A 27,505-nucleotide genomic window follows, 5' to 3' on the forward strand; every position below is an offset into this window, starting at 1 on the left:
TTTTAATGTTTTAAAAATATGGCAAAAATCATGTGGAAGTGCAGAGTCTTTATTTGCTGATATTTATCTTTTCATGGTCCTCTTCTTCTAACTCTGTGCTTTGGAGATTTGTTTTAGCTTTGCAAGTTTGTTGGTTCATTAATTTTTTAGATCATGAAGTAGGGTCATTATAGTGTTGGAGTTCTGAGTGCATTGAATCAAAATTATATTTTTTAAGCATTAGTGACTTTATTTTTTCACTTTTTTATTCTGTTCTTAGACACTCTGAATTGAGTTGTTTCAAAGCAGTCAAATAAAAGTTCATACAATAAATAAATGATTCCATGTAAAGACTCTTCTTTTAACTTTCTGTTCCACAAAATTCTTTTGTGAGTAGAAAATTGTATTTAGTTCATTCAAATGTTACTTAAAGGGGTATTTAAAGAACTGTTGACTGAGAACTTTTGTTCTTTGGGGGACCAAAAATGGTTCCTCTAATGCAGAGGTTTCAAACTGCAGGGCCACAGCTTCGCACAGTTTAGTTCCAACCCTAATAAAACATACCTGATCAAACTATTTGATTCCTGCAGGCTTCTTTGAAATCTACAGGTAAATATGTTGGAGTTGGGTTGGAACTAAACTGTGCTGGGTTTCGGCCTTCCAGGAACTGAGTTTGACAGCCCTGCTCTAATGGTATCACTGAAGAAATGTTTTTTTAAGACTGGCCAAAATATGGACAAACTCAACCACTGGGAAATATTTTTTTTAATAAAAGTTTAAATCCAATGGTTGAGTTTGTTCATAATTTACACAAGTTTGAGTTGAAACAAGCATTTTATATGGAACAAGGAACATGGGTTATCTGGAATCATGTTTCACACTGGTCATACTATGGATTAACTATGAATCCTGGTAATTTGTTAAAGGAATAGTTCAACGAAAAATTCAAATTTACTCAACCTTAATTGGTTCCAAACCTTTATCTGTTGAACACTAAAGAAGATACTTGGAATCAAGTAAAGGGGTAAATGGTAGGGCTGGGCAATTAATCGAAAAGTAATCAAAAATCGACATTCAGAAGCTATAATCGTTCTAATTTTTCCAGATCAATTTTTCCATTACCTATGAATATTTCAAAATGTTATTAGAATATATGAGAAGACTTTCTAAAATGATTTATTTTTTTAGGTGCAACCATGGAGGGCCTTGTTTAATCTGGATTCCTCACCATACTCCTAATTGACATTTTAATTAGCATAACACTTGAGCAGCATCAATCATGGCTGAGAGGGCAAACTTTGGAGCTCAGAGGGTCTCCAGGCCACAGGGCTCACTCCCTCCAGAACCCATTGACATCATCCGGACCAAAGCCAGATCCAGAAGAGTCCGGATCAATGTGGGCGGCCTGGTCCACGAGGTGCTATGGAGAACCTTGGACCGACTGCCGCGAACCCGCCTGGGCAAACTCAGAGACTGCAACACCCATGAAACCTTAATGGAGATCTGTGATGACTACAGTCTGAATGACAATGAATATTTTTTTGACAGGCACCCGGGTGCCTTTTCCTCCATTTTAAACTTTTACCGGACTGGAAAGCTGCACATGATGGAAGAGATGTGTGCTCTATCCTTTGGCCAGGAGCTTGACTATTGGGGCATCGATGAGATCTATCTGGAATCGTGTTGCCAGGCCCGGTACCATCAGAAGAAGGAGCAGATGAATGAAGAACTGAGGAGAGAAGCCGAAACGCTGAGGGAGAAGGAAGGAGATCAGGTGGACACAGGCTGCTGTCCGGACAAAAGGCAGAAGCTCTGGGATTTGCTGGAGAAACCAAGCTCTTCAGTGGCTGCCAAGGTAGGATGAGCACATGGCCACACAAGCACCATACAAAACATCACAAGGCTTTTTACACTTGTTACCACTGATTCATTCGAAACCTAGATATATGGAACATGGGTTATCTGGAATCATGTTTCACACTGGTCATACTAAGGATTAACTGTGAATCCTGGGTATTTGTTAAAGGAATAGTTCGCCTTAACTGGTTACAAACCTTTATCTGTTGAACACTAAAGAAGATACTTGGAATCAAGTAAAGGGGTAAATGGTAGGGCTGGGCAATAAATCGAAAAGTAATCAAAATTAGACATTCAAAATCAACACTCACAACCTATAATTGTTTAAATTTTTTTAGGTTAATTTTCTCCACTGCATGTGGAGTCACGTGATCTCGCTCGGTTAAGGCTGATTTATACTTCTGCATCTAGTTAAAATGTTCAATTAATCAATTTAATAAATTTAGATTTTAGGCCAAATCGTACAGCACTAGTAAATGAAGTAAATTATCACAAATTTTTCAGTTTTGTGGGAACTGTCCTTTCACTGCAAAAAAATGCTTTGTTTACTTAGAGTTCTTGTCTTTTTTCTAGTCCAAATATCTAAAAATTCTTAAATCAAGAAGAATTTTTTAGACAAGTAAAACATTTTCAGAAATGTCAAAATTAAGTGAGTTTTTTCCAATAATTTTTTTTACATTCAAAAAAGCTTCTAATGGGATAAAAAAGATAATCTCGTTTAAAATGTTTACTTTTATTTAAAATATATATATATATATTTCTCATGTTTCAGGAATATTTTACTTACCCATTGGCAGATTATTTTGCTTGTTTTAAGAAGAAATTCACTTATATACAAATTATTATTTGTAAAAAACAATACAATATTTTTTGCTTCTCTGTGCTTAAGATTTTTTTATAAACAGTGCTCAACATATATAAGTACACCCCTTACAAATCTCTCTTTTAAATTCATATTTTTAATAGGAAGCCATACAATATTATATTTGGGCATATTCATTAGATTAGTCAGTACTGAAGACAAACCTGGAGCTTATCTAACAAAATAACGATAAAGGGTCCAAATACAAGCAAACCCTAATTTATATGTTAGGGAAAAATATTAAATACAAATTTAAATAAGAGGAAAAATCAAGAGAAGCAAAAAAGAAAAAGAAAAAAATAATTTTTATCTGTTTAATAAATCTGTATTGTTTAACTCCACCAAAGTACATTGCCTATAATCACTGACAAATGGATAAAATATTTATTTTCAAAATGGGGTGTACTCAATTATGCTGGGCACTGTATTCAGACCAGAAACAAGACAAAAGTGTAATGGAAGGAAAGCTTTTTTTGCAGTGTTTAAAATGTTTTACACTTTACATTCACAAGCTCTTGGTTAACATTCTTATTTGCATATTTGTGGTGACACTGATTGAAAGATCAGCAGGTATTGTATTTACGCAGCAGTCTCGCCAGTTGTAAAAACATTGCCTCAACATAGTATTTAGCCATCACACAAATGCAAGAAAGCAAAGACAAAAGTGCTGAAGGATGAAAACAAGGAGCAAAGTATGTAAATATTTCTCTCCGACTGCTGTTTACACAATGCAGGTTTTCGGTTACATGTGCCTAGTGATATGAGCCTTGCTGCTCAATTTCTGATTGGCCCTCTGTTGCCAAGTCTCCTGCAGCCACATGCAACCGTACTATTTCACACTGAACAAACATAGCACCAGAATTTGAGAAATCCAACCACAAATGCTGGTGCTAACCCTGTTCTGGAGCAGGGCTTCATTGCAACAGATATAAAGGTGTACTAACATCACTTTCAAATTGCAGGTGTGAAACGTTTATTTACCTGGTCTTAAGCGCAGTGTGAAAAGCCCATAACTGATGGACATTTGCACTTAGGATGCTCTTTCTGAGCAGCTAAGAGATCAATACTCAAGAAATGATTGTCCAAATATTCCATACAAACTGAATTATTAATTAGCCTTACGATGACTGTGGTAAATCCAAGGATGAAGTTTGAATGCAAATTTCAGACACTGATACCAACAGTAATGTGGTGAAATAAAAGATGAATGTATAAATACACACATCCTGTATACATTTTCCCCAGCTGTCGTGATTGACGTATTAGCCTAGGCTTTTATGCCTCAAAGAGAAGAGACATATTGTTTGTGGTCTATAGCTTGCTAGAGAGAAGATTTATGGTCCCACGTGTCAGTGTGAAACTATTTTGGCTGCATTTTCCATCTGAGTTGTTTAGTGTTGCTCTTTATTGTGCCAGAGTGGTGAGATGCGGCATGCAGGATGGATAATGATCATCTTAAGTAAGAATTATTACGATCAGTAAGATGATAGCAACACTCTATCCATTTTTGGTGTAAAAGGAAAAGATGGTGCTCAAAATATAAGGTTTGATTTATTATATTGTCTTACACATTAGTTGATTGTCCTGACAGAAAGTTGTTGAGCATATTGAAATGCACAGCTGCTCAGGAGCTTTGTCTCTCCACTCACTGCCCGGTCCCAATACACACATCGCCTGCTTCCCAGAATACAGACAGGCAAAGCAGTCAGAAGAGCCATTAGTGAAATACTTTAATGTTTTTTTTTCCCTTGCCCTTTGGCTCTTGGCTGAAGAGAATTTCCAAGGGGTAAATAAAAACACTTTAAAGAAATGAAATGTGAATGCATTGAATAAAACTAGCAGGAATGCTATAAAAATGCATTCTGCATCATCATAATAATATTCTTAATTGTGATTGGCTGGAGAGTGTGCATTATATTATATTATATTATATTATATTATATTATATTATATTATATTATATTATGTTATATTATATTATATTATATTATATTATATTATATTATATTATATTATATTATATTATATTAAACAGTAGCTCTAAATAACACTGCGTAAAGAAATAAAGGGTATTCAGGGGAAAAGTGAGGACTGAAATGACAGATGGTAATCCTCATAAACATTCCCACTTGCCGCCTCAGTAAATCCTAAGTGTGAAATTAAACTTCATCCACATGTTTGCCTGGGTATATTTGTCAACAACTGTTACCTGTGCAGAAAGGACAGTGAACATGATTCACAGCACCTGTCAGATTTACTTCATCGTTATGTTCTGGAGTGAAGCGGCACGTTCTGCTCTCTGAGAGGAAGATGAAGGTTGAGTCACTGCCACTATGATTTGTTGCCAGTCAATGGTTTGAGTGAGTCAGCACAAACACACAGCATTCAGCCCACACCTATCGCCTATGATGTGCTCTTCGTCAGGCCCCGAGCAGCGCCGTATTGACCCAAATCACCTTCAGCTTACTTCACTTTATCATATCACCATCAATGTGTGCACTGGATGGAGCTGGGGCGAAAAACTGAAAGGCATTTTTATTCATTCACTTATTAATTAGTTAATTATTGTATCAATTTATTTATTTGTTTATTTAATTATTTATTCATTTTGTCCTGCTAAATTGAACTGTTATTGGAGAAATACTGTTTTTATGCCAGATTAAAATGAAAATTATTTGTTATGTTATTACAAAATATTATTTTCCAAAAAATAAATAAATAAAAATAGAAAAAAATAAATATATACAGTTGAAGTCAGAATCATTAGCCCCGCTGAATTAGTAGCCCCCCTGTTTATTTTCCCCCCAATTTCTGTTTAACGGAGAGAAGATTTGTTCAACACATTTCGAAACATAATAGTTTTAATAACTCATTTCTAATAATTGATTTATTTTATCTTTGCCATGATGACAGTAAATAATATTTGACTAGATATTTTTCAAGACACTTCTATACAGCTTAAAGTGACATTTCAAGGCTTAACTAGGTTAATTAGGTTAACTAGGCAGGTTAGGGTAATTAGGCAAGTTATTGTATAACGATGGTTTGTTCTGTAGACTATCGAAAAAAAACTAGCTTAAAGAGGCTAATAATTTTGTCTATAAAAGGGTGTTTGAAAAATTAAAAACTGCTTTTATTCTAGCCGAAATCCAACAAATAAGACTTTCTGCAGAAGAAAAAAATATTATCAGACATACTGTGAAAATTTCCTTGCTCTGTTAAACATCATTCGGGAAATATTTAAAAAAGAAAAAAAAATCAGAGGGGGGCTAATAATTCTGACTTCAACTGTACATACAAACAAATAAACATAACTAAATAAACAGACATGAATAAATAAATGTATAAATAAAGGAATAGTGGACAAACATATAGATACAATAAACAAAGACTTTTAGACAGAGGGCAAACATGTGCTCACAATATATATATATGTAGGTATTGGTAAATATAAGTATATAGGTATTGATTTAATTGCAAAGCATTCCCTCATTTTACGCTCTGGATAAAATTGTAACTCAGAATTTCGGCGTACAATCTTGATTTTTGGACTCTTTACATTATATGAGCTTTAGTGTTATAATTAATTGCATGTGATGTGCATTAATGGCAAATTGCTCCTAACCTTGACTTCCACCTTCACTTATGTGGGTTCAGTGGTTTGGTTATTGGACACTGAGCAGGAAATGACTGCGTAACTGAGGAGGTATTTTCCCAATGCATATTGGTCGCATATTGCAGCAGAATATTGATACATGATCAGTTTCAGTGCACTGGCTTAAAACCAACTAATAATATTATGCTACAAGCAAAAAAGTATATGTTTTATTATTAAGTATAAAATTATAGTAAGAAAATAAGAAAATAACAATAAAAAAATATAACAGTAGCTGTTTTTTTTTTCAGTAAGTTTGTTAGAAATTATATATTATAAAATGTCCAATTATATATATAAAAAAGCAAAAACAAAACATTTTTCTTTTTGTTACTTGAAATTTATTAAACATTAAAAATCTTATAAGTTGAATTTAATCTCATTTCATTGAAGCAATTTAATATTCATTTTAATTTCATTAAAACCGTATAGATATTTAAAATATTAATTAAAAAATATATAAAATAAAAAAAATAATTTAATGAATAAATCATAATATAATATAATATAATATAATATAATATAATATAATATAATATAATATAATATAATATAATATAATATAATATAATATAATATAATTTAATATAATACAATATAATATAATATAATATAATACAATATAATATAATACAATATAATACAATATAATACAATATAATATAATACAATATAATACAATATAATATAATATAATATAATATAATATAATATTAAATTATAATATAATAAATAAATTGTAAAAATGTGTAAAAATTAACCGCCAACTTATCCAGCACATGTTTTACGAAGCGAATGCCCTTCCAGCTGCAACCCATCTCTGGGAAACATCCATACACACTCATTCCCACTCATACACTACAGACAGTTTAGCCTACCCAATTCAACTGTACCGCATGTCTTTGGACTGTGGGGGAAACTGGAGCACCTCGAGGAAACACATGCAAACGCAGGGAGAACATGCAAACTCCACACAGAAACGCCAACTGACCCAGCCGAGGGTCGAACCAGCGACCTTCTTGCTGTGAGGCGACAGCACTACCTACTGCGCCACCGCGTTGCCCTATTTTGGAAATATATATATGAAGTTTGGGATACTTCTTGAGATTACTTTGTTTAACCTGACATTTAATCTGTTAAATGTTCCCTAAACTCTACAAAGCGTCACAAATTTTCCACCGGCCGGTTGCTGGTTGGTTGAGGGAACAGTTCTGAGTTTCTCAGTCAGTTCACTGCTCTCTGTGAGGCAATGGACACTTAATCTCCTTTGGTGATTTACCTAGTCTGCTCCTACAAATAGCCTGCTGAGGGCCCTGGCTTGTCTGGCTTATGGTACACTGTGTGTAATGTGCTCACGTGTTTCGCCAGAGCAGTTAATCAATTAGCAAAGGCAGTTTTCCATCCTGCGGAAGTTATTAGGAGCTCCAGTGGACGTCGAATTTTCCATTGATTCCACTGTTTCAGAATTTGCAGAACGACACTGTGAATGTAGAAGAAGGTGAAACAATAAATCAAGCCTTTTTGTTTTGTACTTAAAGTACAAAAATTGTGTGGTGTGTGCATGGTTTGATGTGCCGGGTGAGGTGTTTTGGGGGTTTTCTTTGTAATTGATTCTCTGCTTTTTTCTGAAAGAGTTTCAATGTGGTGTTTGTCCTCTCAGAAGGTCAGAGGACTTCAGCTTTTTCCATCACATGTTCAGGCAGAGCGACTTTAAACAGCTTGTGTCACATCACCTGCATTTGTGTTGCATGAAAAGAACATCCAGTCTTTTGTGAGCAACATACAGACGTGTAACATAAAGTATAAGAGTGGATGTGTAGAGGTAATGTGTTCCTCTGGAGAGCTTTTTGGTTGAGCTTGTAGTGTCTTCCTTTCAAGTTCATTTCAGTTGCTTTGAAATCTGCATGCGGTAAAGGAGGGGGAGCGGGGGAGAAGAGAGAGAGAAAGAAAACAATTAGTCAAACTTATATCTTAAGTTTATTCTAATTTTTTCTTTTAAATATGTTTTGAAATGTTAGATCATGGAGAATCCTATTTATAGGTTGATTGCAAATGTATTTTAAGCATGTGAGTCAAAATACATATTTTACAAAAAAAAGCACATCATAGATATATTTAATTAAGTAACTGTATAATATGCATACACTGTTGAAAGCAATATTTTAGTCCTCTTGTGAAATTTTAATTTCCCAACAGAGAAAAGATTCTTGTCAGCCCATTTTTAATCTAATTGTTTTATTAACTAATTCCTTATTATTAATTACTTTGTCTTTGTCGTGATGCACGAACATATCGTTTTTACTAGTCATCTTACAAGTTACTAGTATTCAGCTTAAAATGCAGTTTAAAGGATTAACTTGGTTAATTAGGTTAATTATGCAAGCCATTGGACATCAGTGGTTTGATCAGCAGGGAATTTGGGGAAGAAATTCTTAAGGGGTCTAATAAAATTTGACATTTAAATTTTTTTTTGAAAATATATAAAAGCAAGTAAGAGAAATAAGACTTTCTCAAGAGGAAAAAAACATAATAGGAAATACCAACACTATCTCACAGCAATTCATAAGTTTTTGATTTACTGGCTAATTTGTAGAAATCGTAGAATTTCATTCGTACAAATTAGTACGATTTGCTTATCATTTGCTCATCCATCTGGAAGGGCATCCGCTGCACAGAACATGTGCTGGATGGGTTGGCGGTTCATTCCGCTGTGACGACCCCGGATTAATAAAAAAGGGACTAAGCCAAAAAGAAAATGAATGAATGAATGAATGAATGAATGCTTATCCCCCAATGGTGGTTAGGTTTAGGGGCGGGGTATGGTGCCACGCCTCCTTTTTTAAATCGTACATTTTCATATGGCTGAACTCGTACAAATTCATACAAATTCATACGAATTAGCCATTAAACTCACAAAACATAAAACACTTACGTTTCCTCATAAGATCAAGATGGAAGTATTATGACAATTTTCTTGCTCCAATAAACACACTTGGGAAATAATTTTTCCTTCACCATATGCAGTCAAGCCTGACTGTATCTATTGTTTTATTATTATTATTTTTATATAATCTTTTTTACATTTGGTTTAAGTTAACTATAATAACCCTGCTTCTCACACCACACAATTCATATTGTTTCCCTCAGACCATAATCATCATAAGAGCAGATCAATTTTCCAGCCTTCATCTGAAAGTACGTTGAGAATAACACTGTAGTGAACAGTTTTAAAATGATGAATGCACTCTCACTGTCGTTAATAGGATAAGAGACTCTAAAAAGAGCACTGGATGTAACTTGTGCTCATCTTCACATTGACTCTGTTCACCTCTCTATGTCTGCTGAAGCGGTGGCTGAGAGGGGATTCACTGGGTGTCTCCTTCACCCAGAAACCAGGCTTCTCTATTTAGTAACACAAGCTCCACAGACCAAGAGCTTTTCCTTCATTTTCTTTTTCTCTCCCTTTCCCATCCGTGCATAGAGAACTTCCGCTCTGTCCACAAGAGCCAACAGCATAGAGTATCATGTCATGATCAATTACTGTAAATACACATAAATTATTCACAGCACAGACATTTCAGAGGAGCAGTGATCTCATCAAAACAATCTGCAGTGAACACCTCTTTACAGATTATCACCATGTGATAAGATGGATCTCTATAGCAAGCATGATTCATATAGCTATTTGGCATTTATATAAATTGACAAAATGCAGATGTAAATAAATAAACCTACCTCTGATATGAAGATTGAATTTTTATTTTTAGCATCAAGATCAAATGTACTCTATGCATTTTGCTGAATGTGTGTATATAATCAGGGTGTCCCAGGGTCTTAAAAAATCTTAAAATGCCTTAAATTTCAAAAACAACATTTTAGGCTTTAAAAAAGGTCTTAAATTCACGTAAATATTGTGTTGTATGTCTTAAATAATTTTAAACAGGTTTTAATATTCCTCTGTTCAAGTAAAGCTACCCAACTGGGCCTACATCCATCCAATCACCAACAATCTATCTTAATAAAATCAGGGAAAACTAAAAACAATTACACAGTTCCTCATTATAATAACAGAAATGCATTAGGTTGAATAGAAGTTACACTCAATCAATTTGGACCAAAAGCCAACAAATATATTTTTTAACAGGAGTTTTCTTGTTTTGACGCATTGAAGTATGCTGCTAAGAAATAATTACATTAGATTTTTTTTGTGGCAAGCAAAAAAAAAAAAAAAAAAACATTGGCCCAATCGGGCCATTAGAAATAATCATTGGTGTTTAGCCCTGTATAAGTCTAAAATTTCATCCATAATGGTCTTAAAAGGGTCTTAAAATGTCTTAAATTTGACTTGCTGAAACCTGCAGAAACCCTGATAATGTATTTTCAGTCTTTCTATAAAATGCACTAAAAATCTGCATAATCCAACATTTTACATAAATAAATAATAAAAAAAACTGTAATTATTTCAGTTATTTGCCAGCTAAAAATGTTTTATTAAAAACATAAAATAACTAAAATAAACCAAAAAAACACAAATAATTAAAAAATCTTAAATCTACAGACATAATTACAAAACAAAATTATTAAAACTTTAAAATGACAAATTAATGTAAACATAAAATATAAAAGCAAAAAATATATTATACACTAATTTATAAACAGTAAAATTAAAGTTAAATTAATTTAAAAATGTAAGTACAATGAAATGAAATGATTTATTGCAAGTTGTTGCAAACAATTTATACTAGCTGAATTTAAACAAATAAATGAAGCTGATCATTACAAAATTAAATTTGTTTGATCAAATATAGCCCATATAAATTTACAACCACTTACCTTTAAAAATGTAGTAAACCCAATTAATCAATAAAGGGACTAACGAATGAAAATAACTCTGGTTAGGATACAGATTAATGTTTAGTGTGGCATTTAACTAAATATGCATTCAATTTAATTAATTTTAAACAAACTGAATACAATTACACCTGATTTCTTTCTCCAAATAGACTATTACACAAAGTTTTTCTGCTGCATATTTATCATCTTTGATACATTTCGATGAGAAAAAAAGAGCAAAATTCTTTCCGCTTCAATCATCATACCCACATTCAGGGTTCAGCCGTAGGTTAAAACTATGAATTTCAAAGTTGATATCTCCTCCGATGAGAATAGGCATCTCTGAATTGGAAGTAATTGTCACGTTATGTAACGTGGAGCTTTGAAAAGGAAGGGCTGAGCCGGTGACCCGGAGGGAGCACACTGCTGTTCATAGACCTGGTGTGGGCGTCCCACAGTGGAACGAGTCCTTTAGCCTCTCCTCCATCCCCCACAATGACACACAATTATGTAGTTAAGCTTGAAAACCTAAAGGGATTTCTCTTTAACCTGAGTAATGAACAAACAGAAGAGCTACAGTCACATCTTTCATGCCTTTCCAATGCATAAAATCCCACTTAGCGGACGCCTACATGTTATAGACCTGATCTGAATTAGTCAATTAAGTCAATTAAGGATGTAGCTTGACCCACACTCTGAAATAACGCTATAGGTTGTTGGACAAACTCTGGACAAATCTGAATGCTGGGTTAAAAAGCAAAATGTAATACAATATTTGGGGTTGTCTATTTTACCCAAGTTTGAGTTATAGTTAATAGTGAACAATCACTTGCTATACAGTCAGGAAGTTTGATTGATCTTTCTTGATGTTTGCTCTTTAAAGTCAGATACAGATGGATGTTTATTGGAGATCATTTTGAACAGCATATCTCTGTGAGCCACTCATTTAGTTTATAAGTAGTTTTGTGCTGCACACAGATACGCATTTGGAAAACTTTTAAAGGGTGACTCAAAGACCATTTATCTGCTGGGGTGAAACAAAGCTCTCTTTGTGGTATTTGGCCACATGCAATGCCAAAGTCAGAGGTGCACAAGGGGAGGACGAATCTGCCAGTCAGTCTCAGTTGTGAGCTGTTAAAGCATCGCTGGCAAAATGATTCTTATTTTTTAATTTGCTGGACAAAACAGAACGTTTCCAGATCAAATATTTTTGGATCAGTATTGAGAATGTTGTTTATGAACACTGATGCATGCATTGGACATTCTGGGGTCCAGCTGTGAAGCTAAATTACAAAAAGATGACACAGAATTTAAGATTCAAATATATAAAATAAGACAAAACAAACATTAAATAGATAAATATGCAATTATTAAATATTAAATATGCATTGCTTAATTCATTGACACTTTACAAGCTGGCAAATAATGGCATAAAATATGTATGTGATATAAAAAGTTTCAAATGTATATTTTTTTCATTAAAAACCAGGGTTATTGTGAAAATACACAGAGGAAAGGGCACTAGCTGCTGGAGAAATTATGGGGAAAAGTAGCTAATCACTATCATGTTTTTTGGGATTGTCAGAAATGAACCCTATACTGGAAAGAGGTTAATATACATTTAGACGCCATTTTTGAAGTAGAGATAGCTTTCACTTGTGAATCTTTATACTTAGGTAATATAAATTTAGATGGATGGATTAATAGAGAGAGGAAATTATTTATTCTTCTGTCAGCTAGTAAAAAAGTAATTACAAAAAAAGGTTCAAATTAGAGTGACCTACAGTGCACACTATATATGTCATGGAAAAACGATCTTTTTCATTAAGAACACAGACTGAATACTTTTTTCTAATTTGATTTAAATGGACTGAGTATATTTTACCAATATGTGGATTTTTCTTGAATTGTAACTTTTTAATGTAATATTATGTCTAAATATATATCTTTTCTTCTATAAGGGAATCTTCTAAAGTATTTGTAGCTCCCCATGTTTTACTGTTTATAGTTGTTGTTGTTAAAGGGAAGAAAGTACAAGCAAGATCTGTAAGTCTCTTTCTGTGTGAGAGATTATGTTAGTAATATATGTATTTTCTTTCAGAAACTTAAAATAAAAATTGTTATCAAAGAAATCAGGGTTATTCTACTTAAAAAATGTTAATATATATATATATATATATATATATATATATATATATATATATATATATATATATATAAACTAAAAAACAATATTAAATTAATGAATATTTTGTAACACATGGCATTTTTATATATCAAAATATAAATTTATTAATATAGATATTAAAATAAAATATTGTAAGCTTGGAAAAAATGTAATTAGTGTCATTTTTATTAGTAGCAAAATAAAACAAAATTGACTTTTTACTCAAACACATAACGGTAAAGCTTAAATCCAGTGGTTTCAGGAATTAAGAGACCACTTGAATAAAATTTATCGCTGTATCACATTGTGTAAAATTATGATGGGATAATGATTCTACATTAGTATACACTGTAAAACCCAATAAGTTAAGGTAACTCAAACCATTTTAGGAAACCGATTGCAACAAACCATTTGAGTTAAAAACTAATCTATATGAGTACTGTGAACTTACTCCATTTGAGTTAAAGTAATGAGGTATTTAATTAACTCATTACCTTCAACACTGAGTTCAAAACTCTTTTCAAATGAGTAGAATTAACATTCAGTCAATTTTGAGTTAACTATACTCATTTCATTTGTTGAAGTTGACTTGGGTTTTCAAGTATAAATACACACACACACACACACACATATATATATATATATATATATATATATATATATATATATATATATATATATATATATATATATATATATATATATATAAAGATGCAATGCTGAGAGCAGAAAGCCAGGTTTTGTATAAGCAGATCAGATCTCACGCTGCTGTGCTAATGATGCTCTTTCTTAGACAATCTGTGTGCTATTCACAGTGTGACAACAAAATACATGCTATTAGCTCCACCTTCCCAACCCACAGGAGCTAAAACCCTGCCACAGCCAGGAGCACTGCCAGTCTTGCAGGATAAGTCTTAGAGTTTTATCCTCTAAACTCAACCTCACCTTGAACCCAGTTGTGATTTCCGTTGTGTTAAATGCTTTTTTGGGGAGGGAGTATGGACAAATGTCGAACAAACTCTTGGTGGATCTGCTATGAGGGCCGATATCTTAGATTGTGTTAAAAATAGGCCGTAGCTGTTGGACAGACTGAATAGCAGGCTTGTACACTGTGTTTAAGTAGAGGTTGCTGAATATTTTGCATGCGAGTAAGTGGTAGGCTGAGGGCTAGCCTGTAAATCACAAGCAGTCATCAGGGCCACATTATTGACTAATCACTATAATCACGACCCCCTGCTTCCTTCCACCCGCGCGCACGCAAAGACGCTGTCAAACACAGAGTAGTCATCTTACTATCTCATGGCTTGGCTGCTTTCGTGCATGTTGGAAGTGCCGCTTGTTTCAACACAGGAACTGGATATAGTGTGTCTCTTACTCAGCAAAAGCTACTCGACGAATGTGGGAGTTAAGCTCCAAATTAACCTGTCCTATAAAAAACACACAATCAAACAGATCCCATGACGCGCGTTTATAAATAACCCCTCAGTATCGATCAAGACATTCTTGGGTTTCCAGACAGAGTTTCTTCTTCCTCTCACGGCTGTAATGATAACGGTGTTCTCCAGAAATAATTTAACCTTCACTTCGTCTCAGTCTGGAATGCTGCATTCAGAGATTTACACTGGCTTTGAAAAGCAAATGATGATGGAAATAAATAGTTGTCATTCTAATTTGTGTGACAAAAGTGAGCATTGTTAGTGAGCATAACTGTTGGCTTGATTATGTCAGTAATATGTTTCCCAATTAGTTCAGCTGATAGAAACAGGGGGAAAGAGAGGCGGTTGAGCAATGTGTAGATCATATTGTTTGTGGAAACAGCACTCTTCGCCCTACTCTGAGGGATGAGCTGAAAGCTTGCCCTGTAATTGTTTCTGAAAGAACACATTACTGAGTCATTTGAGCATCCGAGGAAGGTTTGCAGATGCAAGAAGATGGATTTAACTCTTTAGGTCCTACAGAAGCCAAGGTGTTTGCTGGGTTAGTGGTTTGCAAAGGAGCTGTCCATGGTGCTGGTATCATGAATCAGCATACAGATGAAATCACTCATTTGTTTTAGTTGTTTTCATCTCTCTCACACTCTCTCTCTCTCTCTCTCTCTCTCTCTCTCTCTCTCTCTCTCTCTCTCTCTCTCTCTCTCTCTCTCTCTCTCTCTTTCAAATAAAAATTTGTTATTTTTCTGTTTTGAATTGAATGTGAACCTTCTACTTTTTGCAACGCAGGTAAATCCACCTCACCATGCAGATTAAAAGACAAATCCTCATGTTCAGCCAGATTGCCTTCTATAAACAGTTTTTCCACATTTATGTTACTTGTGATTGTTTTTAGATCCTCACTTCAGTGCCAAGATGATAATTCTGTGGACAGTAAAGTTAAATTATAAATAAAAAAACAGTTATCCAGATTTATTATTTGTAGAAGTTGGCGATAAAGGCCAGAAAGGAAGGACCGAAGCAACCAGTCACTATGAAAACAAAATAAACAGCTTTTCTATTATCTGTAAATATATAATGCAATATTTCCTAAAGGATTTATCTGTGCAAATCATTTTTTGTTGTTCATCATCCCTTGTAATCTTTAATCACAATAACTTCCTCTCTCTCTAATGATATGTTTGCTAACATGATGATAGGATATCCTGTCTCTCATATTAAATCACAACAATCCAATCAATTCCAAACTCGTTATTATTCTGGTTCAAGAAGCTATTTCACTTGAATATTAATAAAAATAGGAAGAAAAAATGCAGTTATTCTTATTGTTAAATAGTTATTCTGCTGCAACAGGCTCTTGAAATTATGCCTATGTATTGCAACTTCATGAGAGGTGATTAATGATAATGTAAATGATATGAATGCATATTTTATGTATTGACATTTGTTTATTACGCCAGAATTCTCGGTTTTGACCAATAGCGCCATCTAGTGCTATTATTGCTCAGTCATAAACTTGAGAAATGTAAACTATATTGCAATCCAAATTCCAAGATACAAAGTCATAATTGTGCCAACTGCGGAATGTAAAGTCAAATTTGCGAAATGTGAAGTCAAATTTACTGAGATGTGAAATTAGTATAGGGGCTGCACGGTGGTGCAGTGCATAGCACGTTCGCCTCACACCAAGAAGGTTGCTGGTTCGAGCCTCGGCTGGGTCAGTTGCCGTTTCTGTGTGGAGTTTGCATGTTCTCCCCGTGTTTGTGTGGGTTTCCCCGACAAGTCCAAAGATGTGGTATAGGTGAATTGGGTAGGCTAAATTGTCTGTAGTTTGTGTGTGAGTGTGACTGAGTGTGTATGGATGTTTCCCAGTAATGGGTTGCAGCTAGAAGGACATCCGCTGTGTAAAACAAATGCTGGATAAGTTGACGATTATTTCACTATGGCGACCCAGGATTAATAAAGAGACTGAGCTGAAAAAAAAAATGAAATGAAATTAGTATCACGAGAAGTCAGTATTGCAAAATGTATAGTCAGAATTGAGAGGTCAGTATTGCAAGATGTAGTCAGAATTGTGAGACGTGAAGTAAGAATTGCAGAATGTAAAGTCAGAACTAAGAGTTATAATCAGAATTATGAGATGTAAAGACAAATTTGTGACACGTCTGTTGTGAGATATTAAGAATCGCAAAATGTAAATTCAGAACTGAGAGATATTAAGTCAAAATAGCGAGATGTAAAGTCAGATTTTGTGAGAAGCTGTTTAACAAGATGTAAAGTCAGAATTGTGAGACGTAAAGTGAGAATTGCAAGATGTAAAGTCAGAATCAAGAGATATAAATCAGAATTAGGAGATTTTTAACAACATATTATATGTATTATATAAGTGACGTCATGTCAGTTGTGAGATGTAAAGTCAGAATTGCAAGACGTCAAGAAAGCATTGCAAAATGTAAATTTAGAACTGAGAGATATTAAGTCAAAGTTGTGAGATGTGAAGTCCAAATTTGCAAGTTTAATGAGATGTAAAGTAAGAAAAGCAAGATGTAAAGTCAGATCTAAGAGATATAATCAAAAATATGAGATTTAAAGACATATTTGTGACATGTAATGTCAGTTGTGAGATGTAAAGTCAGAATTGTGAGACGTCAAGTAACAATTGCGAGACAATCAAGTCACAAGCAGCCACTAGCAGTTAAACAGCATGTAAAGTAAGAATTGCAAGATACAAATTCAGAAAGCTCAATTTTGCTTTAACATTTGAGCGCTTTGGAGCAGGTTCTTAAACACTACTGATTGGCCATTGTGTTCATGGAGCACTAGAGCATTTGACAGCCGCATCTATCCAAGGGTCCTTTTTAGCTTCTATATTTGGCTTTTAATGCTTGAAACGCAAGTGGGAAATGCTGGTATCAACACAATTTCCACATTTGAGTACTGAAAAGTACTGAAGTCTGTATTTTTGACAATCCTAGTAAGAAATGCAAGATGCAAATTCAGAACTGAAAGATATAAGGTCAGAATTTTACACATTCACAAATTTATTGATCCATTTCACATCCATTCCTCATCTCTGTTCATTTAATCCTGGCTCTAATTGCCATTGTACAATTTCAGCAGTACCTTCATGAACGCACCTCCTTATTATCAGAAAAATGTAAACAAAAGTGTTTGTGATATCAGCAGGGCAGTACCTTTCCTTTAAGACAGAGTTAAGTTAGAGTTAGGTGACTTGAAGGATCTCTTGGTGCTTCCTGTGCTTCCCTATATGCGTAAGCCCTGGTCTAATGCCAGAAATCTCCCTGCGTTGTTGAGATCACTGCCCATGTAATCACGTTTATACAGATCCACAGATGAGGACAGTCAACTAATCCTCCTGCCTTTCTCCTTCAGTACTTATCGCTCCTGTCAAATACAGCCCTACTGCATGTGTCAGCAGAGGCATTAAACTAAGGCCTCTGTGACGTACCTTCATATACATGTTTTTTTTTTCTCCTCCATGAAACAGTGATTAATGAGTTGACCACAGCGACACATTGGGCAGGGAATTCGTGTCCTTCAAACTTAAAGTCACTATAAAGTCAGAACACAGCTCCGATTTTAGTGCTGTTTCATCATAGAACTGTAGCTGTGACAGCAGTGTGATTATGTTTTCAGAGCGTTTTTAAGAAGTAAATAAGTAGCGCTGTTTTGGTAACGTGTTTAAAATATAAAATAATATAAATACAGTGTAAAAACAAATAAACACAATAAAAACCTGTCAATTGTTAATGTATTAATGGGGAAAGTATTATTAAAAGGCCACACAATGCAAATTTACTCCAAAATGGTGTAGAAATAAAAACAATAATACAAACATTGTATAAATAAATATTGTGGAATTTAAAAGTAAGGTAATATTTTACAGTAAAGTTGATTTTGTTAACATTAGCTAACATCATTTGTTAAAATAAACAAGCATAAATAAATAAGCATTTTTAATCCCTCCACGTGTCCGGAAACATTGTGCTTCGCACAGGTGAGTGGGGTTGACAAACCACCTGTAGAAACACTCTTCTCTCTTATTCACCTTACACTTTATCTAAACTCCATCTTACAAGAACTCAATAAGGAAAACGATGTTTACTATAGATGTACCACAATCATGTTGCACTTCAACCTAAAATAACTCTTTCGCACAGTATTCACCTTTAATACCTCTCTTACACAATATCCTGCACATCATTGTTCAGTCTCATGAAAAATTACTTGTATAGCCTGTCTTATGCGTATAGTATCTTATAGTATATATTAGTTATACAAAGTTTTTTTTTTTAAATATCTATTATGTCTAGTGTTGTGTTTGTATTTAGGATTAATTTATGCAGCACTGTTGTCCTGCGAGACACTACATTTCGTTCCTCTGTATGTCCACGCATGTAGCGGAATGACAATAATGCTCCACTTGACTTGACTTCATCTTAAATTAATTTACTAACATATTTTAGGGTAAAAAATGTTATCTGTTAATATAAATTGACATCATTTAATGTTATTTAAAAAATATTCAATTAATTTTAGGATCAGGAATGCACTATGAACAAACATGTGTATGAATGTTTTCATCAACTACAGTTAAAATCAGAATTATTATTATTATTTGTATTTTTTCAATATTTCTCAAATGATGTTTAACAGAGCAAGGACATTTTTACAGTATGTCTGGTAATATTTTTTCTTCTGAAAAAAGTCTTATTTGTTTTATTTCGGCTAGAATAAAGCAATTTTTATGTTTTAAAAACCATTTTAAGCTCATGGCAAAGATAAAATAAATCATTCATTAGAAATTAGTTATTAAAACTATTATGTTTAGAAATGTGCTAAAAAAATCTTCTCTCCGTTAAACTGAAATTGGGGAAAAAATAAACAGGGGGGCTAATAAATCAGGGGGGCTAATAATTCTGACTTCAACTGTAACATTAGCAAAGGTTAATAAATGTTGTTGAAAAAATTATGCTTTAAAAAATCGCTTTTTGTTTATTATTTACTGCATATTAACAATTGAGATGTTATTGTAAAAGTTATTGAATTCTCTGCACTAGCCATCATCATTAGCAACTCAGATTGCATTTCATGTATTGGTCAATGTTCATGGGATTATTTTGATGTGCTTGTTTTTTCTCCCCAAAAAATATTTGCAGACCTCTGACAGACAAGATTTCAGCGTGTTCATTATGTGATTATTAGGAATTTGGTTCAGAACAGATGCAGAGTTCAGAGAAATTCAATGTGACTCATTTCCACAATAATTTTAAGTGTTTTCCGGTTGAATTGGACCAGATCTCATTTGGATGGACTATTGCAATGTCTTGTAGTGCTTCTTCAATGTCCCTTTCACCACAGATTAAAAATCAGCTCTTTTTAAACTCTCATCTTTATGGGTACATCAACCTCTGACTGGACTTAAGGTCTCTTGGTCACAGCCAGACGCCAGTCAACCTGGCAGAACAATCCCTGCGTCATGCCATGCCAATCACAGCCTATAGAAAGAGGCTATTCAGAGCCCTTTGCTGAAATTTATACGGCATTACACAATATCAATCACTGCATGCCTCCCGTTTGACCTCAGCATTATTTAGTCTGCCTCACCAGTAGTTTAACACACACGAGCAACACTCAATACTTGGGTAATCGATTACAACAAAGCACTTTGTTTTACTACACAAATGACATCGGTGTAGCAGGTTGCACCGTTCAGATGCACCTCTATAAGGCTTTCTTAATGGTTGAAAGGTCATTTGTTGGTTAAGCCTTCATAGATTTTTAACTTAACCCAAGTTCGCCCTTTGTAATCAGAACATGGTGACATTTTTCACTCTTGTGTGGACCTTGCGAAAGGTGTTCACATTGTCATCTGTGTGGGAGGACATTTCAGGATAATTGTAATAGGATTGAGTTTCTATCTATAGTAAGGATATAGAAAGGTTAGGAGCAGTTACTCAGTCTTTCCCCTACCCCCACAAGGGAAGAATCAACCCCTAATCTCTTTAGTCTTCCTTAAACATTGTAATATTAGGCACACTTGTAAGGAAATGGTGGGTTGGCAAATTGCATCATGGCTGCCGATTGTGTGAAATCAGCTAATTCCTCCATTCCTCTGTGGATTGTATATATTTTAAGAACTGTTCTGATGACTTGGTAAGACTTCATAGTTGTCAGATATAATTTTTGGGATAATATGGTGAGGAAGTTGATATAAAAATGTGCTGAGTATGTCGAAAGTCTGTTATGCCATCTCTTTCATAAGGGTATTTGCGTGATACACAATGACAGGACATTGTGAAGGTCAGCGTTTTATTCTCCACGCAGGATCATTATTAATCCCCTCTTAATGCAGGACCGGTGAATGAGTAACTGTTCCTCAATTTATTGCTCAGTGTCTTTCGTAGCACGTCATGGTTTGTTTTGTCTTTGAGGATGAGATTATCATCTATAAGGGCACAGTGGCAGTACAGTTGTCCATATGTAACATATGTTCCAAATACTCATTTAAAATATTTGACCAATCTTCTCTATCTATCTATTATTGAAACATGGAAGATAGAAGTACGATAAGTAGATTAGAATGTTGTAAATGGATGGAATTGGGAAAAGACTGAAGAGGTGGGAAATTCATACAACAATTTTCAACAAGTTTTCATTCATAAAAGAGAAGATATAGTACATAATGGAAAATGAATGGACATGAAAACATCTGTTGTAGAAAGTTTTCATTCAGAAAGTGCATACATTTAGATACATCTTGACAGATTATTAGTTTAAATTAATAAACAGATTATTAATTTGAAGGTAACAGATTGAATTAATTATAATTTTTTAAGTAGAGCTGCTTAATTTTTTTGTAAAACACTCAAATAATCTTTACCTTATTTGCCAATTTTCTTATGACAATTATTCCAGTCATAAGACTAAATCATAGTCTAATAAAAGGGTATCTGATGGTGTTGAATTCTTTTTTTTTCCAATTTAGAAGCACAAGATGCACCTTTTCTAACTCAACCCAACAAACAATTTTGTGTTTAATAGACGTCTAATAGACATCTAAACGACGGCTTATTTGATGACTAGTCTAATTTTGGTCTATTCTTTGACGTCTGTTAGATTTTCATTGACAGCCCAAATTTAGCCTTGTTTTAGCCAAGATAACTGTTTAGACATCTATTAGACAGTTTTTTAAAAACAAAAAAATCTTGCTGGGATGTGTGATTTTCCTGAATAACATATTTATTGACATTGATATGCAGTTTTTTTTGTTTTTTTAATACATTAGTTCAGCAGAAATGGCTTTAGACTTCACACCTACCCGTTTTCACATACTGATATTGTGATACATAGATATATATTTTATAAGTATGTGATGTCTCCTATACCTGTAGTGCAGCAAAAAGGGTAACTAATCCGATGAAATGCAATATAATATCCAGACAAGTAACTCAGTCTGATCAGGGTTATTTGATTACCTTGCAGGATGAGTTAGAAAAACCTCACGGGAAAATCTCCATAACAAAGCAGCTGATCAATAAGGGCTTGTCAAAGCCATTTGTGAATTGATGTGCAGTAGGAGAATGAGAGGACAGGCGATGTGGATCACATTATGGAAGAGGGCACAATCCCTTCTACATTGCACTGAAAAAAGCAGCTGGGGTGAAGAAAAAAGTAAAATAACTGCCGTTAAATTACAGAAATTTACCGTAAAATAACATATGTTAAATTACAGAAATTTATCGTAAAATAACATATGTTAAATTACAGAAATTTACCGTAAAATAACATATGTTAAATTACAGAAATTTACCGTAAAATAACATATGTTAAATTACAGAAATTTACCGTAAAATAACATATGTTAAATTACAGAAATTTACCGTAAAATAACATATGTTAAATTACAGAAATTTACCGTAAAATAACATATGTTAAATTACAGAAATTTACCGTAAAATAACATATGTTAAATTACAGAAATTTACCGTAAAATAACATATGTTAAATTACAGAAATTTACCGTAAAATAACATATGTTAAATTACAGAAATTTACCGTAAAATAACATATGTAAAATTACAGAAATTTTGCGGAAATTTAAGGATATTTCTGTAATTTAATGTCCTTTATTTTTATGATAAATTTCTGTAATTTAGCATCTGTTATTTCACGTTTTTTACATTTCACCCCAGCGGCTGGAAACAAACGTAAAATAACAGATTTTTTTACTGAGTCGCATTACAATTCAAAATCCAACAAATGTCACTTATCTATAATTGTGTTTTACCATTGGAGAAAATATTTGAGGTGATTTCAGTCTATTTTGGTTCAATACAAATACACTCAATTTGAGTAACTGTAAATTTTGTTTTACAACAAGTATAAATAGGTTGTTTATGAGTATATATAGTGATCTCAATTTGGAGACTTACGACAAAGTTAAATGCCAAAACAGGGAAAATAGCTAAATAGATACCTAATAATACTGTATTACAGTTACTTTATTAATACAAATACTGTCTTAAGACAGAAAATGTATATATTAACTTAATTAATTAATATATTAATTATAGAATAATATACAGAATAAGTATATTATTATTCATACATTGTAAATAGCAATATTTGTTATTATAATAAATGTACAATAAATATAATTATACAATATACATTTTTGTGGCAGCCCCTGATACAGAAGTGAGTTAGTAACATAATTGTTTAAAAATGTATAATAATATTCATGTTCATTTTAATTTTAATATATTCATATTTATAATTGCGTACAAATTCTTAGATTTTTGTTCATTTGATTCTTTCGTAATGCAAAGCCTTATATGTCAGAATTGTTTGTTTTGTTGGCGACTGTACTTACAAATGTACATAAATGTTTTAATGTCATATCACTAAACTATGTGTTGTTTGTTTTTCCCCCCAGGTTTTGGCCATAATATCAATTCTGTTCATCATCCTCTCAACCATTGCACTGTCACTAAATACACTGCCAGAGTTACAAGTGATTGATGAATTTGGACAGTCCAATGACAACCCAAACCTGGCCCACGTCGAAGCCGTTTGCATCGCCTGGTTCACGATGGAGTACCTTCTCCGCTTTCTTTCTTCTCCCAACAAGTGGAAGTTCTTCAAAGGACCACTAAATGTCATTGATCTCCTGGCCATCCTCCCCTACTACGTCACAATATTTCTTACCGAATCCAACAAGAGCGTCCTCCAGTTCCAGAATGTGCGCAGAGTGGTTCAGATCTTCCGGATCATGAGAATCCTGAGAATCCTGAAACTCGCCAGACACTCAACTGGTCTCCAGTCTCTTGGCTTCACGCTGAGAAGAAGCTACAATGAACTCGGACTGTTGATTTTGTTTTTAGCCATGGGCATCATGATCTTCTCCAGTCTGGTGTTCTTTGCTGAAAAAGATGAAGATGCCACAAAATTCACCAGTATTCCCGCTTCGTTCTGGTGGGCAACAATCACCATGACAACTGTGGGTTATGGAGATATCTATCCCCAAACTCTTCTAGGCAAAATAGTGGGTGGTCTCTGTTGTATTGCTGGCGTATTAGTGATCGCTTTGCCCATTCCTATTATTGTCAACAACTTCTCCGAGTTCTACAAAGAACAGAAGCGTCAAGAAAAGGCAATCAAGCGAAGAGAAGCTCTTGAAAGGGCCAAGAGGAACGGGAGCATTGTATCGATGAACTTAAAAGATGCCTTCGCTCGCAATATGGAACTGCTGGATGTTGTAATAGAAAAGAACGAGGACAAGGCCGCAGACAATCACCTTTCACCCAGTCGCTGGAACTATCAGAAGAACCCCAACTCAGAATTGGGTTCAAAAGGCTACGACTCCAAATATCAAGAAGTTGGCCAGTTGGCTTCTCCAGAACGAGTGTTCAGATCTACTCCAAGCCCCCAACGGTTGAATGCGAAATCCCTTGAGCAAATGTACAACCAGATGACGGCCGCCTCGTCCATGAGCAGCAGTGGACCTTCAGCTTCCAAAGTGAGCACCGTTGTTGGTAGAGAAGAAGAGATGGAGATGAAGGTCGTACAGTGTGAACCACGGCTCAAAGAGAAACCGGTCACTGAGATCAGAAGCCTGTCCAGCGTGGACAGCTTTGCGAGCTGTGCCACAGACATCAGTGAAGTCGAAAGAAGCGCACTTCTTCCTAATTTTGCAGGAAGGCATCCACGTGCTCCTCCACCGCTCGACCTCAGCCAGATCACCTCCCTGGAGAAACGAGCAAAGCAGCCCACCATCATCAAAGAAGGCCTCTATGAGTTTGTCCCATGCAAGTCAGATGGCAGCAGCACCATGTCGCAGGGCGAGGAGAACCAAAGCTTCGATCAAAGTGACGAAAATGTGAGAAGCCCTCCTCAAGGTAACCAAGTCAAACTTAAAGGACTCAAAGTGAACTTCACTGAATCTGCAGAGGAAGGGGCGTCTAACTTGCACTTAGTGGTGACGGATGATGTAGCCACTTTGACACCAAAGGTCCCAGTATCTGACCCATTACTGCTGGCGGGTTCTCCACGCCAAAGCCCCAGGGCTCCTGAAGGGGACGGAGCCACAAGCTCTCCAGGGTTCAGCCTGTCGTCTTCTGAAAGCCAAAGAGGGAGAAACCACGTCGATAGAGCCGCTGTTACTCCCACGTCCCCTAAAAGTGCACAAAACTGTGCTTCTACCACGGCTGGTGCCGTCGGAGCAGAAGACAACATTCAAAGTGGACAGAAGGTAGACAACCACCTCCTTTCCCCTGATATCTTCAAATCTTCAGGGGATGGAGGTCGCTCACCTCCATGTGAAACTAGCATGTGAGCTGCGTTATTCACAGAACAAAAGCATCCGAGTATGTGGACAGAAAGAGGCATACTGATGTAGTGAAGGGGATTTTCTTGTCTTTCTTCAACACTATTGAACTGCAGAGCCGCAGAGATTGAATTATGATCCTGAGAGACAAGGTCTGCTCTCGACTCCAAGAGCTTAGTGATATTCATTCAGAGGGCGGACGTTAAAGAACAAAACATACTTTAATCGTTCTAACATTGTTATTTTGTAACAGTATTACCCTCCATGTGAAGGACTAGCTAGCTAAATCATATATCTTTTTAACCATTGATTGATTCAGGCAAATGCGATAAGACACCGCAACTGTTCATTGTAGATTTGCAGCCCACTGAGCAGTTTAAAGACTAATCACTGTCTAATTCGTGTTGGGTTGGTTTAATAGTTCTGACCAAAGTGCTACCAGTGGAAATTGGCAGTTAGACTTGAAAGAATATTTTTTTTGACCAAAATATGCCTTCATTTGACATTTTTCTGCTGAGCAAGATTCCTCAGTGGTTACAGAAGCAGGTTTTCAAGTCTCTTCACAAATAGAGATCAAATCAAATTCCATATTGAACTTTTAACTGTCCCTGAGTAATTAATAGAAGTTAAACTTCCAAGAACACAACACATCAGTACTAAATATCTACATGAGCATGTGTGTTTCAGTTTGCATCACTCTGTATAGATGAGCCATAGCATTTTTAGAAATACATAAATTATTTGAATAGTTAGCATGTTTACTGCTGTGGGCAACTCTCCACATCAGTGAATCTGTATGGAAAGATCACTGTTTATATGTTGCCTTCAATTCAGAATCAGCCGAGGGAAACCTATGATGGCCATAGTAAATCAACTATGCCCTCTGCTGGATGAAGGAAATGGCACTTTATTTCTATGAGATGTCAGCTCGACTGGATGGGAATATTGTACATTTTAAGAATGTTTTTTTTTTTTCTAATGTGTTCCTCTCCTGATGTGCAATACGGTTTGCCCAGGTAACAGGGAGGTCAAATGGACGTCAACAAAGTGGAGAAGCTTGAGTGACTGTATGATTTGTATATTAATTGTACATTCAAGACATTATCCGCTACATCAATTTAGTGTAGAAACACAGGTTGTGTGATGTCAATTGTACTTAAGTGGTTTTTAAAACAAACTAGGCGGGAATACAAATCCTGCTATAAGTATTCAAATCGGTGCCTTTTCATAAACAGTCATTTATGAGAAGGCGTTAAGATCTTTGGTTTGGTTCAGACAAGTCTGTACAGAAAGTCCTACTTTTTATAGAGACAAATATGCAAATATAATTAAGTTCTCAGGTTTTTTAATATAATCTCGAAAACCCTAATGTTGAAGTATGTGAAAACCATTGTCTGTCAGTCAAAACACAAGGTGAGGGAACAACGCTGAACAGGTAAAGCACTGCACGTTCATCTTCTTGCACAAGCGTTGAGCAAATTTCATCAATACAACTTGACTATTGTATCTACGTTCAGAAAAAACAGACTTATTTCTGCATATATCAAATTTGTTTTTCATTAAGTTCGGATCCTAGTTTGTATATTAATGTGACATTGTTTATAGCTGTACATCTTTTCTTTGAAATAGTGACTGCATTGTTCCAGAAACCTAGAACCACCATTAAACAAATAAATGTTTGTACAAGACACTACGGGCATGTTCTTTAAGGCATCATCCTCATCTCAAAGTGGTTTAATAGCAAGTCGCTTCATTAGATGTGGCAAGATGTAGCATCTTTGATGCGTTTTGACTTCAGAGACACGTGCTTCACAGTGCATATCAGTAGAAACTGAAGTGTCACAATAAACAGATGCCAAGAAATAAATCTCAA

General features: G+C 34.7%; 1 protein-coding gene across 1 annotated transcript; it reads left to right on the plus strand.

Annotated features, from left to right (window-relative positions):
• The first annotated feature begins 1,171 nt into the window (after positions 1–1,171).
• kcnb2a (potassium voltage-gated channel subfamily B member 2a) lies at positions 1,172–27,504 on the plus strand. Its single transcript, XM_056476830.1, has 2 exons — positions 1,172–1,834; positions 23,743–27,504. Exons 1-2 carry the CDS (start codon positions 1,259–1,261, stop codon positions 25,639–25,641), a joined length of 2,475 nt encoding a protein of 824 aa, XP_056332805.1. The 5' UTR covers positions 1,172–1,258; the 3' UTR covers positions 25,642–27,504.
• The last annotated feature ends 1 nt before the right edge of the window (position 27,505 follows it).

This window comes from Danio aesculapii, chromosome 2 (genome assembly GCF_903798145.1).
Source record: "Danio aesculapii chromosome 2, fDanAes4.1, whole genome shotgun sequence".
Lineage (NCBI taxonomy): Eukaryota > Metazoa > Chordata > Actinopteri > Cypriniformes > Danionidae > Danio > Danio aesculapii.

Excerpts from the sequence above, each read along its gene's own strand:
- kcnb2a (XM_056476830.1), top strand. The coding sequence starts at position 1,259 with ATGGCTGAGAGGGCAAACTTTGGAGCTCAGAGGGTCTCCAGGCCACAG. Across the intron at positions 1,835-23,742 it reads GCTCTTCAGTGGCTGCCAAG|GTTTTGGCCATAATATCAAT; the intron begins GTAGGATGAGCA and ends TTTTCCCCCCAG.